General features: G+C 38.6%; 1 protein-coding gene across 1 annotated transcript in view; it reads left to right on the forward strand.

Moving 5' to 3' along the window:
- The first annotated feature begins 55 nt into the window (after positions 1-55).
- Positions 56-17416, forward strand: part of LOC143650106 (uricase) — a 33596-nt gene continuing 16235 nt past the window's right edge. Inside the window, exons 1-4 of the mRNA XM_077120471.1 lie at positions 56-156; positions 11177-11395; positions 13098-13214; positions 13314-13392. Coding sequence (XP_076976586.1) covers positions 127-156; positions 11177-11395; positions 13098-13214; positions 13314-13392 — 445 coding nt within the window. The 5' untranslated portion in view covers positions 56-126. The remainder of the gene's footprint in view (positions 157-11176; positions 11396-13097; positions 13215-13313; positions 13393-17416) is intronic.

Raw genomic sequence — 17416 nt, forward strand, 5'->3', positions numbered from 1 at the left:
TGTATCAGGTAAATATATCGACTGTTCACTCTTCAAGTCAAATAAAAAATGTTAACAAACACCTGATTTGCCCAATTATTCTTTCTCATACTTGAAACTGAATCTGAAGTTGGAGACAAAAGGAAAATGGCCCATTACCATAATGACTGTAAAAAGGTGAGACCTATTTCTGTTTGGAGCAGGGAAGGAATAGATAAACATATGAAAACAATGTCCTTTTAAACGTATAATGGTTTTGGCCCAATTATTAAATTTGTTGTCATAATATATAGCTGTTTATCTCATGTCTGGAAATTGTGGTGATTTGGTTCTTTCCCTCCAATTAATGGATCCGAATCAGTGTCACTTAGGGGATCCAGACTAAATTAGACCTTTGCAAACTGGGTCACTGCCATAGTCAAGCTGGGTTTTTAGGATTCTCGGGGATCTTAGGAAAGCAGAGGCTTGATGCTTTAGTTCTAAGACAGAGTTCCTTCCTTATGGGATGCCTGGGTCCACCCACCCACACTTATCTGTGGAGCCTGCATAAAGGCAGAATTCTGGACTTTATCCCAAACCTACTAAGTCATAATCCTTATGGCTGGGCTCAGGAATCTATATTTTTAACAAGCCCTTGGTGATTTTGATGCATCCTAAATTTGAGACTTGCTACCCTGAGGCTGAGGCTGTGCTGTTTCTGGTAGATTCCTTAGGCAAGGAATGGACCAAAATGGCTAAACCAAGAAACATTTTTCTTACCATGCCTCCATGGGTTTAGATTTTGTTTTGTATGTTTTAACTGCTTACAGAAAAAGGATTTCAACACTTCAACCTTTTTATTGTTTATTTGACTTCACGGTATGAGGTTTGCTTTTCTAAGTTAAGTGAAATATAATTAATTTTTATTTATTTTGTGATAACTTTCAGTGCTACAGTGCTAATATAATAGCTGAACACACTGGGCTTAGGAGTCATTGATGCATTTAGAGAATATAAGCAACTTACTTTCAGTTATGTAGACTAAAGAATATCTATTGATTAGGATATAAATTTATCCCTGTTATCCTTAGAACATGCTTAGCACAGTGACTGGCAAATAGTAAATGATCCAAAAATGTTAGCTAATATTCTTACTACAACCTGAGCTCTTCCTGTGGTTGGACTGGGGAACATCTATTAGGATGGTATTTGCTAAATCCAATTTTATTTCAAGGTCTGGGAAACTGCTGTTAGGTTTGCTTCTTTCCAATGTCACTTTCAATAAACTTCCTTCTCTCCTGCTGTTGCTGATTCCATCATGGTGGTTGTCAGTCAACAACTTTCCTTACACAGTTACTAGATGTCGAACACTATACCAGACATTGAGGGACTCCAGGGACTTTAACATTGGCTTAAAGTTCCAGTGTGTCCTGGTTTTTACTAAAAATAGAAAAGTAATGTGGAAAGACACACAGTGAATTTGATGGATGAAGAAGATGCAAACCGGACAGAATGTTTTTCATAATACTACCTGCTTTGAAATCCAAGTAATAAAAAGTTATGAAAATACCACATCTTCTTTACAATGTGATTAACTAAAAATAGCAGAAAATGCCTTCACTTTACTAGGCTGAGTCTACTGAAGATGGCAGAGCTCTTCATTTGGTAATGGGATTCTTATTTTATATCTTTCTAGTACAATTTATATGTCTTTTATATACATACTATCTCTTTTTTTTGTCTGCATTCATCCTTGATGCTTTGTTTGGATCTATCTTCCAGTTCTCTAATCTCTCTTTGGCAACATTAATTTTTTACCTAATTTATCTATTCCAAATAATTTATTCTTTCCTTAGTTGTGTTTAATCTGTTTCTTAATTCACTTAGTACATTTCTAGAATTTCTATTTGGTTCCTTTTCAAATTTACTTGATCTTCTTTATGGTCTCTTATTTTTTACTTGCATGCTTAATTGCTTTAATTTCTTTAAAAATATTAAATATATGGCTTTAGATTTTGTGTCTGATAATTCCAATATATGAAGTCTTTGCAGGTCAGATGTTGCTATCTGTTGTTTTTGTGATTCTCCCTCATGATACCTTGTTACCAAGTGTACTTTTGTGATTTTTGTCTGTGAGTTTGTTTTCCTTGAAACTATGTGAGAATTTTTTGAAATTGAGATAAATTTGGTTTTCTCTCTGACCTGTGCTGGCATCATAAAAGTTCTGCCATCCTGTGAAAGCTCCTGGATGTCAGACTGCTGGCTTTTAAAAATTATTTTCAATAGTTTTATTGAGGTATAATGTGTATATCATAAAATGTACCTCTTTTAAGTTTAGCTTTACTTTTGTTCAAAGTTCTGCAAGACTGTTGATTGTCTAAGCCAAATGTAGACTGTGACAGACTGAAGGAAAAAGTTGATATGCTTGCTGCAGGAGGAAAGGGAAGGCACTTGAGTTGTTTTGATGAAAACGGATAAGAAAAGCAACATGACTAAAGAACTGTTCATGAGAAATGTGGTTAGAGGAAAATACAAGTAGAATAAATGGTGTTGGATAAGTTCTTCCTAATACGTGTAAAGAGAATAAGACTCCTCAATCTCAACAGGACTCTTTCCACTACACTAGTCTGCCTTGCCTGCTGTGTGCCTTTGGGCAGGTCACTTAACATCTCTGTACAGTTTATTTTAAAATAGGGTTCTTTTAACCAAATTCTACAGGGTTGTTGTGAGGAAAAGAAAAGATAATGTAGGTCACGGTGGATGGAGAACTAAAAAGCGGTATAGAAATATAAACTTCTGCATTATGACTATTTTCTTCTTCCTGTTATGCTCAGAATGGTTTCTTTCTCTCAATAATGAGCAGAGGGGGCTGGCCATTAAAGGGGGCATAGGAACTATAATGTAGTAGTAATACTGTTTCAGTTTGCTAAAACTGTCAGAATACAATATACCAGAAATAGGTTGACTTTTACAATGAAGATTTATGAACTTACAATTTAAAGTTCTTAGGCAGTGAAAATGTCCAAATGAAGGCATCAGCAGGATGATACTTTCTCTGAAGAAAGGCTGCCGGCATCTGGGACAAATGGCTGACATTTGCTGGTCCTTCTCTCCAGAGTTTCATTGCTTTCAGCTTCTGACTTCAGTGGCTTCATCTCTCAGCTTCTATGGGTGCATCTTTGTCTCTCAGCTTCTCTGGGACTTCTTTGGGCTCTCTCAGCCTTTTCTGCCTCTTACCCTCTCATCAAGGACTCCAGTAAAAGGATTGAGGCCCACCTTGAATGGGATGGGCCACATCTCAACAGAAATAACCTAATCAAAAGGTCCCACCTGCAACAGAGCTGCACCCACAGGAATGGATGAAAAGAATATAGCCTTCTCTGGGGTACAGAGCTTCGAACCACCACAAATACTTCACAGAGTTCTTGTAGGAATTAGAGGAAATAGTACACGCAAAGTTCCTGATACGTGCAAACCCCGGTAAATGGCTGCTATTAGTTTTATCTTTGCTCTTATAGGAAATTGTAGTAATTTTTAAATTAAAATTCACAAAAGTTTTCCCTTATCTTTCCTAAAATTTTTCCAATAGTTTTCCTGTAATTAAAAACCACACACATGCATGGCCATTTGGTGAACACACACAAACACACACACGTCAAATTAAACTTCACATTGAAATACCAGAAAAAGATGTCTTTCAATGTATGCACTTTTCTCCCAATTGCATTTGTGGAGGGGGGGGGTGCCTCCATCAATTGTGTATTATGGGGTTTTCTGTCCCCCATCGCAGGGACTCTTGAAGGCCTTGTTCCCAGTTCCCTGCCCTAAGGCTCTCGGTGCTGTGGTGAGGACTGGCAAGAAAATTAGTATTTCCATTGGCATTTGGTAATGAGTTTCTCTTCCTTTGTCATAGGCAGAAAAATGAAAATAACTGAGTACCTGTAAATGGAGTGTTCCTTAGGTAACAGGTCACCTTCTCTTTCTATCATAATTATGCAGATGAGTTATTATACTGTTCTTGAAACATTTGCTTGACAAATCCCTTTAGAGTCATACTTTGAACAATAACTTTGAGCATATCTCTTGATAGTAATAAGCCACTCTGGGATTAAAACAATGTGACATTTTCTGCTAGCCATCAATGTTTTCCATCTAACATTTAGTAATTCCAGGGTGGCACAAAAGGATACCAGCTGCCTCTAAGGTTATTATTCATCACTCTCGTTCTCATTATGATATATTGTTAAGATTCGCCAAAATGAAATCAAGATTGTTCAGATTGGTGCTCGTTTTTCTCGTATTAGTTCAGCATTTTTCTCTGAAGTCTTTTTGCTCACAAAAAACCAACGAAATAGCCAGGTGTGCTGGTTTGAAAGGATGTATGACCCCTATAAAAGTCATGTTTTAATCAAAATCCCATTTGTAAAGGCAGAATAATTCCTATTCAATACTGTATGTTTGATCTGTAAAAAGATGAGGGAAAACTTCTGTGAATTTTAATTTAAAAATTACTAGAATTTCCTATAGGAGCAAAAATAAAACTAATAGCAACCATTTACTGGGGTTTGCACGTATCAGGAACTTTGCATGTACTATTTCCTCTAATTCCTACAAGAACTCGGTGAAGTATTTGTGGTAACTCAATCAAGAGTGGTTGTTAAGCTGGATTAGGTGACGACATGTCTCCACCCACTTAGGTGGGTCTTGATTAGTTTCTGGAGTCCTAGAAAAGAGGAAGCATTTTGGAGAATAAAGGAGATTCAGAGAGAGCAGAGAATGACATAGCTACGAGAAGCGAAGTCCACCAGCCAGTGACCTTTGGAGATGAAGAAGGAAAATGCCTCCCGAGGAGCCTCATGAAACAGGAAGTCAGGAGAGAAAGCTAGCAGATGATGCCATGTTCGCCGTGTGCCCTTCAAGATGAGAGAGGAACCCTGACTGTGTTCGCCATGTGCCTTCTCACTTGAGAGAGAAACCCTGAACTTCATCGGCCTCCTTGAACCAAGGTATCTTTCCCTGGATGCCTTAGAATGAACATTTGCTATAGACTTGCTTTAAGTGGGACATTTTCTTGGCCTTAGAACTGTAAACTACCAACTTATTAAATTCCCCTTTTTAAAAGCCATTCTGTTTCTGGTGTATTGCATTCTGGCAGTTGGCAAACTACAACATCAGGCAAAGAAATAACCTTGAGCAGAGAGTTAGAAAACCTACTCCTGCATACTCGAAAGATAGAAAGGAGTCTCCCCACTTAGTTTTTCCATCCATCACAGCACACTGCGGCTGAATTGATAATTACACATGTGTGATGAGCCCTAAATAATTTAGCTAGGATTTTTGTATTTCTTACTATTATGGAGGGTAGAGATGATGATTACAGAAGTTCTTCTAAGACTTGAGAGGAAATTATAGTAGTTTTTAAATTAAAATTCACAAAAGTTTTCCCTTATCTTTCCTAAAATTTTTCCAATAGTTCTCCTGTAATTAAAAACCACACACATGCATGGCCATTTGAACACACACACACACAAACACACACACATCAAATTAAACTTCACCAGAAAAAGCTAAACTAAAATATACACACACACAACTTAAGTGAAGTATTTTCCTTCTCCAGCACAGTAGAAATTTGATAACTGAGGTATGGCTGATTGGGATAAAAAACATAAGACCACAGCTAAAAGAAGCAACTAAAATGAAAGAGTTCTATGCCAAAAATATATGTGTGTGTGTGTCATAGTTTTAAATAGTTTGAAACTGTGTAGAAGTAATTATTGCTTATGATAATATTTAACATTATAGACACCCATGGACAGTTCCACAAGGACTTTTATTTTCTGAGAATAATTCGAGCTCATGATTGGCACAAACGAACCTTGTTTCCTTTTGGAAGCTATTAATTGATGGAGGCTGAGTGTCCACCCACCTGCCCTCTGCACACCTGTTACTTGCTTGAAAATATGAACCTGAAACTCATACTTGGTACAGTGACTTGGAGCTGAAAATTACATTTTTCCTACTACAATAAAAATGACATAAAGTTTCTGAAATAATGTTCAAAATGAGAGGGCCTGCCCCTTGGACAGATAATTAATGTCCATTTACAAAGCACTTTTAGGTGCTGTGGAGAATACAAAGGTGACTGGATCTTAATTTCAAGACATTGCTGGTGGGAGGACTAAGATGTGTGCACAAATAAGAACAAAAGTAAAGGAAGGAAGTGCTCTGTGCTGCCAACTGTTCACCTAACGTGCATTGGGAGTTCAAAGGCTGGGGGAGTTACATCCCGTTGGGGGCATCGGGGAAAGCCTTATGGAGTCATTCACATGGGCCACGTGAAACCTTCAAGAATGGAGAGTCCTTCCAGGTAGAGGGAGAACCTGGTTGGTGTTTAAAAGCACAGAGACACCTGAAATCAAATCCTGGCTCTGGTGGGGGAAAAGTAATTACTTCCTTCTTCTTTGGTACTTGTCTACAGAGCGAGGAAAAGTCATTTGGTTTCTGGTACACATATGTACTGATAATGTGAGCATATTATAAAAGGATGCATGGATAAATGCACTAGAATCTCGAAAGAGTGGGTAGAGAATACTGAGGACTATTAGCTTTATAAAAACATTTGCCATAAATGTGTATAAGCAGCTAGGATTTATTTAAAAAATGATTAATATTGACAAAGATTTGTTTTTTTGTGCTACACCATAAAGCCATGCATACCTTTTCAGGATCTTCAGTTGTCTTTGTCAAAAAAGAGAAACAAAACTGCCTCCCCTTCTTTAGTGAGGGAACTAATGTGGAAACATGTGGACCCTTTTGGCTGGACTGGCAAGCCAGGTCAAAAATGATAGCTACCATTCGCTGACTCTTACTGTGCAAGTTACTTTTCAGCACTTACAGTCAACCTCACAACAATTATAGGAAATAGATGCTATCTTCCTATTTTACAAATCCAAAGGGGAAGGAACAAAGGGATCCAGTGGCTTGCATAAGCCCATACAGATTGCAGGTAATGGAGCCAGAATCCAAATGCAGGCAGTCTGAGTGCAGAGAGCCCGCGTGCCCTGCACAGCCACTCTCTGCTCCATCCTGCCCACGCGGCCCACCCAGAACGACCCATGCTTCTCTCTCTCTTGCCATTTCATGGCTAGTTGTCAGACCAGGGCAAGGTCATTTTGACCAAAGGTGACTCATCAGTCCAGACCCTGATAGCACAGAGCAATGATTGCTCACCTTTTATGAGACATGAGCCCCCCCCCTTTGGAATCTAATGAAATCTATGAATGCTCCCCAGGACAAAGTCCTCCCTCCCTGCTACTCCTCCCTCCCCCAACACACACACACACCTAAGGTTTTGGTTACAACTTCATGATGCAAATGATTCTGCCTAAAAGCCATCCTCTGGGTCTTCTACAGGTTAACAGGTTAAGGAACCCTGACCTAGAGACAACCAATTTTCAATATAAATATATTAAGATAATAATAAGAAGAGAATATTTCCTATTTCATTGAAAGTCTCAGAAAGTTCTCTCCAGCATTACTTGCAAGCAAGTAATTATTCTCCACCCCTTTATATTTCAAGACATGTCTAAGAAAAGCAGATTTTTCCTGTGTAGAGTTAGGAAGAGATCTATTATTGTTGATATTTTGTTTGGTGTATTACTCTTGGAAATCGAGTTGCCTTTTGTAGATTTGTTTCCTCTTGTCACCAGTTATTCAGCATAATTAAAATAAGGCCACTGTCAAGTCAAGGGGAAGGAGGCAGAAGTTGGTCTTGTCCTAGCAGTGGTCCTCACCCACCTCAGCACTGGAATGGTGTGCAGTTGGGCATTTACCTCTCATGAAAACTGGAAGGATCCTTTCACTCAAAACTTTGTATATAATTATTATCTGTCAATGATAATTGTAGATGACATTTGCTGAGCACTTACTATTTGCCAAGAATTTCTCATAGAATCCTCACAGCAATCCTGAGAGTTAGGCACTACTTTATTTCCATTTTATAATGAAGAAGTTGCCTCCATTCATAGAGCTAGTAAGCGAAAGAACGTGGTTGAAGCCACCTGGGCTGCCTGACTCCTGCCTCCAGAGCCCATCTCTCAGCCACTTGCCCACCCTGCAGATAAGAATGACTTTTGTACTCTACTATACAGTTATCTTGGGTGTGGTTCTCTACACCATACTGCACATTATATACAATGGGTCCCTGACACCTCCTTCTGATTTCCCTAACTAGAGAATTGGTGGAGACCTGAAGGAGGAGAGTAGCCTCGGTTCTGGTCTGGCCTATCATCTGTTCTTCTGGGTTCTGCTGAGCCTCTTTTGGGCATCTCACACTAGGCTTGTTCTGTCCTCCAGACTCAGCTGGCTACTTCCTTTTATTCTGACTCACTGCTCAGAAAAGTTGATTAGTCAAGGTTTGCTGAAATACCAAGGCCTCCTGAGTATCTCGCTAGCTCAGGATCACTGACCTCCCTGGCTGTGCTATGCTAGAGTGCCCTGACATCAGAATTGTGAACTTTCATGTTGCATCACTGAGTCTCCCTTCACCTCTGCCCTTTATGGGCTTTTGTTATCTGGCCAGCTGTGCCCGTGATCTCCAGGCTGTGGTGATGAAAGGACATATATTCATTGTCCCACTTTTCCAGGAAGAGGAACCTCTGGATTGAGATTTGAGCTAAAGTGGTTCTTCCTATATTGAAATATTTTGTGTATTTTCATTAATTATTCTGTGTCATCATGCAAGCAGAGGAGCTGGTGGTGCCACAGTACATTCATTCAGCTATGCATTTATTAAGCATGCCTGGCACTGTGCTGACCGTTGGTGTTGCCATGGTGACCAAGATAGAAATTGTACCTTCTCTCATTGAGCTTACTGTTTTTTTTAAGAAGTCAGACATATGAAGATGTGACTGGATTAGTGTTCGATAAAGAATCTCATAAGACAATAACAGAGCATTATGAGAGCACGTAGAAGGGCACTTACCCTATTCTTAGGAGCTGAGGGTCATTACTTGGAGGGAGCAACATCTTAGCTGAGAGCTGAAGAGTGATTAGAAGAAGTTAGGAAAGTATTTTAGTGTCAAAATGCAATATACCAGAAATGGGTTGACTTTTATAATGGGGATTTATTAACTTACAAGTTTATAGTTCTGAGGCTATGAAAATGTCCAATCAAGGCATCAACAGGTGATACTTTCTCTCCCAAAGGTGGGCTACCAGTGATCTTCAAGGCATATGGCGAGGTCTGCTGGTCTCTCCCTCCTCTCCCGGGTTTCGTTGCTTCCAGCTTCTGGCTTCAATGGTTTCCCCTCGGTTTCCGTGGTTTCTTCCGGCTTTCGGTGTGTTGTTCTCTCTCAGCTTCTCTGTTTCCTCTCTGAATCTCATCTCTTGTATAGGACTCCAGTAAGGGAATTAAGACCCACTTGGGGCATGCCTCAACTGAAATAACCTCATCAAGAGACCTCACCCACAAAAGGTTTACACCCACAGGAATGGATTAGCTTTAAGAACATGATCGTTTCTTGGATATATGCAGCTTCAAACCCTCACAGCAAGTGAAGGGGTTGATGGCTGCATAGTGAGGAGGAAAAGAGTGTTCAGGAGAGAAGGAATAGTAAATTTGAAAGCCCAGAGGCACAGACAGCATGACTGAGCCTGAGGAGTCACAATTAGCTCAGGATGCTAAAGCAGAATTTTGGATGGATGACGGTTAAGATGAAGCTGGAGGGGAGAACATGGTGGGGATATGGGGTGGCCACTGTTTAATCTTCTATCTGTCATGTAGGTACCACTCCACAAACCAATCTACCGTAGCTTGGATATTTGGTGTCTGATTCCAAAGCTGCTCTACACAATATAACATTGTCTTTTTCCCTGTCACTATTACAGTCTTATTAAGATCCTTCACCTGTGTTCTTTTGGTTTTCTTAATGACCGTTTTCTTGAGGTTGGGTCAGAGGCTTTTGAGGCAAGGGTTGCCTCTTAAATGTGTCCCTCCATGTAGGAAGGACGAAATTCAGACACCTCTAATCCTCAGGGTCCATTAAATGACCAGCAAGGATATGTCTTCTCCCACTCTATTCTCCAAGATTTAACACAGCCCTCCACTTTGATTACGAACATAATAATAATTTCTGATGTTGGCTGGTATTTCTAAATTCTTCTCAGGATGCCTGGTGAGTATGTATTCAAATACATTTTTAGGCAGCCCTCGATATATCTGAGCATCCTAAGAACAACTTGTAGGTGAGGCTCCTCTGTTCCCCTCCCCAGACTCACTGCCTGTAACTTTTTATTCATTTTTATTTTTTTGTCACCTTTTTAAATTACCTTTTTGATGTTTAATTTCCATACTAAATGAAATAGGTTTTTCTGTCCCTCCTGCCTCTTTTCTCAACCACCCATAAAGCTCAGGGACAAATCTTATGGATTCTAGCAGTAAGAGGACAGGAGTATTAATGAATCAATCACCAAGCTTTTGATTAAATGTCTCTTCCCTGAAAGCACAGCTTTCCCTGCAGCCATATGGCCCTGGCTCTACTCCCCTAAAGGTAATCTGGACCCTGTCACTAATTACTCTCCTTCCTGGCAGCAAGTAGAAGATGCAATTTTCAGATTGTTTCTATTGATCATGGGCCATTTTTTCCAGAATGCCATTCCCTATAAAAAAGGCGGCTATAACTATTTCCAGTTAACATAGTCAAGAAGTGTTATAGAGTAAAGGCAGTTTAAACAGCACCCCTAATGGGCTGTACAATCTGGGTGAGCAAATCTGAGTGTGAATCTTGGCTCCATCCTTCATCTATATGGACATGAGCAAGTTACTTAAGCTCTTTGAGCCCCAGTTTCTCCTGTGAAAATGGGAATGAGTTGAATTCACAGAGCTTTTATAAGGATTAAGTTAGCAGAGATTAAATAAAACAGAATAGATTAGCATAGTTTGACCCAGGAGGTACTATTATTATTTTTTATTGTTATCCAGAAAGCCATCTACCTCTCTGTTTTCTGGCCAATCTGATATATTTTCATCTGTTTTGAGATCCTCTTTTCTCCCTACAAGTTCTCATTCTTCTTCAAAGTAGGACAGGATCCTGCTTTCATGTAAATTCCAAATCCTACCGTTTATAACTGTGTGATAAAATGAGGGCTTAAAGAAATTGAAGTTGACGTTTTGCTTTCCATTAGTCTTATGTGAGATACTATGTTTTCATTGCAGAATGATGATGTGGAGTTTGTTCGAACTGGCTATGGCAAGGATATGGTAAAAGTTCTCCATATTCAGCGAGATGGAAAATACCATACCATTAAAGAGGTCTCAACTTCGGTACAACTTACTCTGAGTTCCAAAAAAGATTACCTGTATGGAGACAATTCAGACATCATTCCCACGGACACCATCAAGAACACAGTCTATGCTTTGGCAAAATTCAAAGGGGTATGCACCATTCTTGTTCTTAGATGCCACCTTTACCCTCAATGCAGAATTCACTGTAATCCAGAATGGAGGAGTTCCTTGCTTATTTCGGGTTTTCTTTACTTTTTAAATTTGCTTGTTGTTTTTACATTTAGGCCATTTAAAATTTTCCCCTTTCAATCTTAAGATTCTAAGCCTTGAAGGGAAGCTTACTTTTTAAATTTTTAGTTTTTTTGACTGTTTAAACTTACATCTTTGCTCTCTCTTCTTGATTCTTATCTCACTGCAGCATCTTTTAGGTTGAGAATCTGGCCTGACGAATTTACGTGTCATCTCTTAATTAGGATCATCAAATCAATGTCCTGAGAGAATTTCATAAAATAATTTTACGCATTGCTCTCATATATTTCTTTGAATCCTATTTTTTTTTCTTTTCAAATGGGTATGTGTTTATCGAAGAAAATATCGTTTCTTTTGTTGTTACTGTGGAAGAAAATCTTGAGTATAAGACATTTCTTCTTATCGTTGAAATTCATTTGTCCAAATTGTAGTGCTTCCTTAATTTTCCCTACTTCCTTACTACTTACCATTCATAGATGGTGATTAATTGTGCCTTCTAGTTGGTCTTGGATGTGACAGAACCTGCGATTTTAGCATTTCCACCTCGAATTTCTTTCAGTGTGAGTGAAGCTGGGCCAACAGTAGATTTCTGGACAATTCAAGATAACTTATTTGCTAAGAAGTCTATGAAGACAGGAAACGTAGCCTAGAAAACGTCTCTTTTTTTCATGAAATCCACCTCCATAATGCATTAAATGAGCAAACTAATTGAAATATAGTTTCTGGGAGGCTTCTTTCCACCCTGAGCCTTTTCTTGCTAACCAGAATTGCACAGCAGCATCGGCAGCGCTATGGGAAAAGGCTCTCTGTACTGTGGTACAGTCCCACCAAGTCTTAGATTTCCTGTACTGCGGGAGAGGTCGCAGCAAAGCAAAGGACCTGGACGTTAAATGCAATGTACATTCTTTCATTATGGATAGACCACATAATTTCTTATCCAAACCAGAACACTTTTGAGAGTGAAATAGGATGCTATTCTGGGACAACAGGTACAAAACAAAACTATTCTGGAGAAACCTGTACAAGTAGTCCACCTTCATTACAGGCAAAACAAATAAATAACTCATAGACTCTGCTGGGACTGTAAAACGTTGCCTAGAAGGTAACATGGAGAATTTGGGTGGAAGTGGGGAGCTTCTCTATGGGGGCAGAGAGTTGGGGATCGTCAGTTGAAGGCCTGCATGCAACACAATGAAGTTGAGGTGGCTCGTCATTCCTATCTTGCCCAGGGAAACTGGGGAGCCATTTACAAACCTCACCAAGAGACCAGAATGTGGCGAGATGCACTGCGGTTGGTGTGGGTGACGACAGAGGTCACCATGTGTGGAATCTGCAAGTTACGATACTTTTTGCTCTCCTGCAAAACGGGTTTCTTATAAAAACAGGATAGAATATCACCTGTTGGCGGTAATGTGTCAACAACACTTGCGAGCTCTAGTGAAGAGCTGGGATAAGACCCATCAGAAGGCGCAGGGGCTTCCTAACGCTGTGTTTCTCTGATTCTTAAAAGCAATTGATCCTGAAAGGGGGTTTTGGGTTTTTGCACATTATTTTAAAATGAGGCAGCTATCTCTGTTCTTTAGCAGTTTGTTTTGCTTTACAGATCAAAAGCATAGAAGCCTTTGCCATGAATATCTGTGAGCATTTTCTTTCTTCTTTTAACCATGTCATCCGAGCTCAAGTCTATGTGGAAGAAGTCCCCTGGAAGCGTTTCGAAAAGGTTATCTCACTTCTTTGTGTTCCCAGTCTAATTAAAGAAATTGACTTTATAGCATATATGAATATTTTACTGGAAACCTTTTTTTCTCCTAATTTTCAGAATGGAATTAAGCATGTTCATGCATTCATTCACACTGCCACTGGGACACACTTCTGTGAGGTTGAGCAGATGAGGAGTGGTGAGAAAACATTTTTCATGTTTGGATTCTGAATAGTCTTTTCCGTTTTTCTTTTCCCTTCTGAGCAACTCTGTTTATTAACACTGAGGAAAACTGTAGCAAATTTTGAAGATTTTTAAATCTGAAATGGGAATGGATGTTGTGACTTTGGATTACATTAAAACTTTAATATAAATATAGATTTAAGATATGATATAATTTAAGATAAATCTATATTCATCTTAAAAATATAAAAATGAAATAATTCCTTATGCAACAAACCTGAGGATAAAGCGGGGTAGATAATTTTTTTTCTTATATATTTCTGAGGTAAGTCAAAAAAAAAAAAAGACACACTGGCAAGAACCCAAATCTTTGAACTTTCTGACCAATATTTTTGCCCCATATGCGATAATTATAATGGCCTTTATAGGAAATACTTAATAAATAACAATCATTATTATTATATCATATTATTATCATAATAGTAAAACATCTGATATTATTATAATTACTATAAAATAAATCTCATTTAAGCTAGCAATGACAATTATATAATTCATTCTATTTGCCGAGAAATTTAAAAAGTAACTATGGAACATAGTCGTAATACAGACCTTATTAGTACTGATCATTGAATTTAGAAAAAATTATTAAAATTTTTCAAGCTTGTCTTCCACTGATTTGTTACAGTTGTCAGAGCAGACTCAGTGGCGGCTAAGAATTAGCTAGAAGACCTCTAAGGGTCATGGAGCCAAGCATGGTAGAGTTGTCTATATCCCAATAAAAAGCAGACTTCAATGATTATTATAAATACAGGGTGTCAGTTCTGGACTTTCTATTTTTATTTTTATTTCCTTTCCCTTCTCTTCCTTTCCCTTCCCTTTCTGTTTCTTCTTCTCTTTCCTTCATCTTTAGCTCTCTTCAGTAAGAATTTGAGGTGATATCTAATAAACATCAGGAATAATAAAGTTAAGAAATGCAGAGACTGTCATATGGAAATTTCAGATTTAAAATTCATAAAAAGCCTTTAAATCTGAAATGGGAATGTGTATTCTGACATTAGATTATACCCCAGAGTCCCTTCTCATTGCTATTCTATTGGGATATGACCTCCTTAAAAAGTTTTAGTGTATCAGTTATCACTTAACATTTTTCACTATCTCTAGTAAACTCTGGACAAAGCTGGGTCCTTCTCAGTGTCTGATTAACAGTTGTAAAATTATTTTTCCTATAAAAATTGAAAAAATAATTTTTATCCCCTGAATGTGTAATCATGTGCTATATTAACTTTGAGCTGTGTCAGTTAAAATGTAACTTCCTTCCTCTCTTCCTTCCTTCTTCCTCCATTTCTCCCTTCCTTTTTCTTTTCTTCTTCCCTTCTGGCCTGCCTGCCTTGGATATGTAACTTCAGAGCAGAGAGAGAAAGCAAAATTTCCTGACTCCAAGGCCAGTGCTTTTCTACCCAGTGAAATTATTCCTTTATAAAATTATAAATTCTAATCCATCATGGTCCAACAGAAATATAATGGAGATCACATATATGTGACTTTTTTTTTTTTTTTAATTGCATGGGCAGGCACCGGGAATTGAACCCAGGTCTCTGGCATGGCAGGTGAGAACTTTGCTTGCTGAGCCACCATGGCCCACCCTACATATATGACTTTTAGATTGTCTAATAGCCACATTAGAAAAGAAGCAAAGGGGGGGAATTAACTTTAATAATATTCTTTATTTAACCGCTTATATCCAAAATATTGTCATTTCCAAATGCAGTAAATATAAAAAATTATTAATGAAATATTTTACATTATTTTTATAAAAATTAAGTTTTTAAAATTCTGTGTGTATTTTATATTTACAGCACATCTCAATTCATACTAACTATATGTCAAAGGATTATAGCCACATGCATCTAGTGCTACCATATCAGCACAGCTCTAAACTGTTACAACGCCTTTTGAGATGTTTGACACGTTCCTCATTCCACTTTTGATTATGTAAAATAATAGCATGAGCTAAAATTAGACTTCAGGGGAGAAAATTTTAAAATGAGAACATTTGTGAAAAGTGCTTATGTCATTCATTCATATGCTCTTCAGTCAACAATTAGATTTTGAGAACTTATTATGTATGCTGCGAGCTGTAGATACACAGATAAAGAAGATATTCCATGACCTTAGTGAATTCTCAGTAGGTGAACAAGACACAGACTCATAAACAGACCTACTTCAGTTATCAGGGATTTATGGGTACAGTGGGGAGACTAATGACCTGTGATGGGAACAAAGTGCCAAAACAAGCTCTTCCTATGGCCATCTGGAAAGTTTGACAGAGCAAAAGGAAATATTCTAATTGACTTTTGAAAAATGATTCAAAATATGCTTGATGTAGAAGGAGGAAAGGGATTTATAGGCAGAAGAAACAGGGTATGTACGGGTAGGAGTGATGAAGGGATGGAAGTGGGGAATGAAACTATTTTGAGCTTCTGCTGATAGTATGCTGAATATTCTACTGGGCAGGTAATTTAATTGTTGAACAGCAAAGCATTTGTGGAAAGGTATCAAATTCGGTGAGTCTGGTTCTTAGAATGTAAGAAATGGAAATAAGGATGACGAGTCGTTTTGGGCTGGATTCTGAAGATCCCTGTGTACTCTTTTTTTTTTTTTTTTTTTAAAGGAAAGACAGAGAGAAGGAAGGAAGGAAGGAAGAAAGGGAAACATTTTTAAACATTTTCTTGTTTTATTGTATTCTGTTTCTCCGTTTTTTGTTACATGGGCTGGGGCCGGGAATCGAACCGAGGTCCTCCGGCATAGCAGGCAAGCACTTTGCCCGCTGAGCCACCGCGGCCCGCCCCCCTGTGTACTCTTGTGCTAACAAGATGTACTAACTTGTTACTAACCTGTACTAGGAAGTTGAGTGTAATTGGGAGGACATTTTTCCTGGTGGTTAAGCCCATGGACCTTGAAGCCAGATTGAATTGTATTTGCATTTGAACTCCACTACTTAATAACCTTGTGACCACAAACAAGTAACTTATACTACCTCAGTCATTTTTCATTTGCAAAATGAGAATGATAGTTGCCCTCTTATTGGAAGGTCCAGAGAATTAAAGGAGGCCCATTGGAAAGATTCCTTAAATGAGAGCTATTATTACTGTTTAGAATGACATTGGGGAGCCAGGGAAGGTCTTTAATGTTTGATATGTGTGTGTGTATTTGCATGCACACTTTTTTCCAGTAATTCTGACCAAAATATGATGAACAGGCTGGAGGAAGAGTAAGTCTTGTGACTTTTAGAGACTTGTTGCAGAGACGGGGAAACGATAGAATCTGAACTAAGGCAGTAGCAGTAGAGATGGAGATACTAGGGGGTGAGTGAGGGGGTTATGTGAGGTATTTCTGAAGTCTGACCAAGAGGTCTTAGTGGTTGGATAGGGATAAGGGCTAGAGAGAAGGAGGGTTTAAGCTTGGTCCTAAAGTGAAAGGACTAGGAGAATTGACTAAGGAGAATATATACAAGGAGGAAATAATCAGGGAAACTGGTGAGTTTGGGAATATGATATGGCAATAGATTTGGGCACCATGAACAGACTGATGGTAGATAAAGTCATAGAGAGAAAGACTACTCCAGAAAGATATTTCAAGTGAGAAGAGGAAAGATGAGAGGGCCTGGGGAAATTACCCAGTTTAAGGGGTGAGAAGTTTAATGGAGGAGACAAAAGAGGGGTTAGAGAGAAAGAGGAGGAGGAGGATTGGGGACAGTGGTATCATGGAAGCAGGAAAAAAAAGCATTCCAAGAAATCAGGGATAGTTGTTGGGGTAGCAAGATGCATAACAAATAGACACAAAGGTATGACTTGGCATAATAAAAGTTTACATCTTTTTGTAAAAGTCCAGTTCAGTGTTTGTGTATGTTGTGAGGTGGGGAGTGGGGTTACTCTGCTCCATGAAGTTATTCAGGAATCCAGGCTGATGGCAACTTTCACATTTTAAATACTTTTCAACGTCACCTTGAGAATAGGTCCGCATAGTAGACCATGAAG

The sequence above is a fragment of the Tamandua tetradactyla genome, chromosome 11 (genome assembly GCF_023851605.1).
Source record: "Tamandua tetradactyla isolate mTamTet1 chromosome 11, mTamTet1.pri, whole genome shotgun sequence".
NCBI classification, from domain to species: domain Eukaryota; kingdom Metazoa; phylum Chordata; class Mammalia; order Pilosa; family Myrmecophagidae; genus Tamandua; species Tamandua tetradactyla.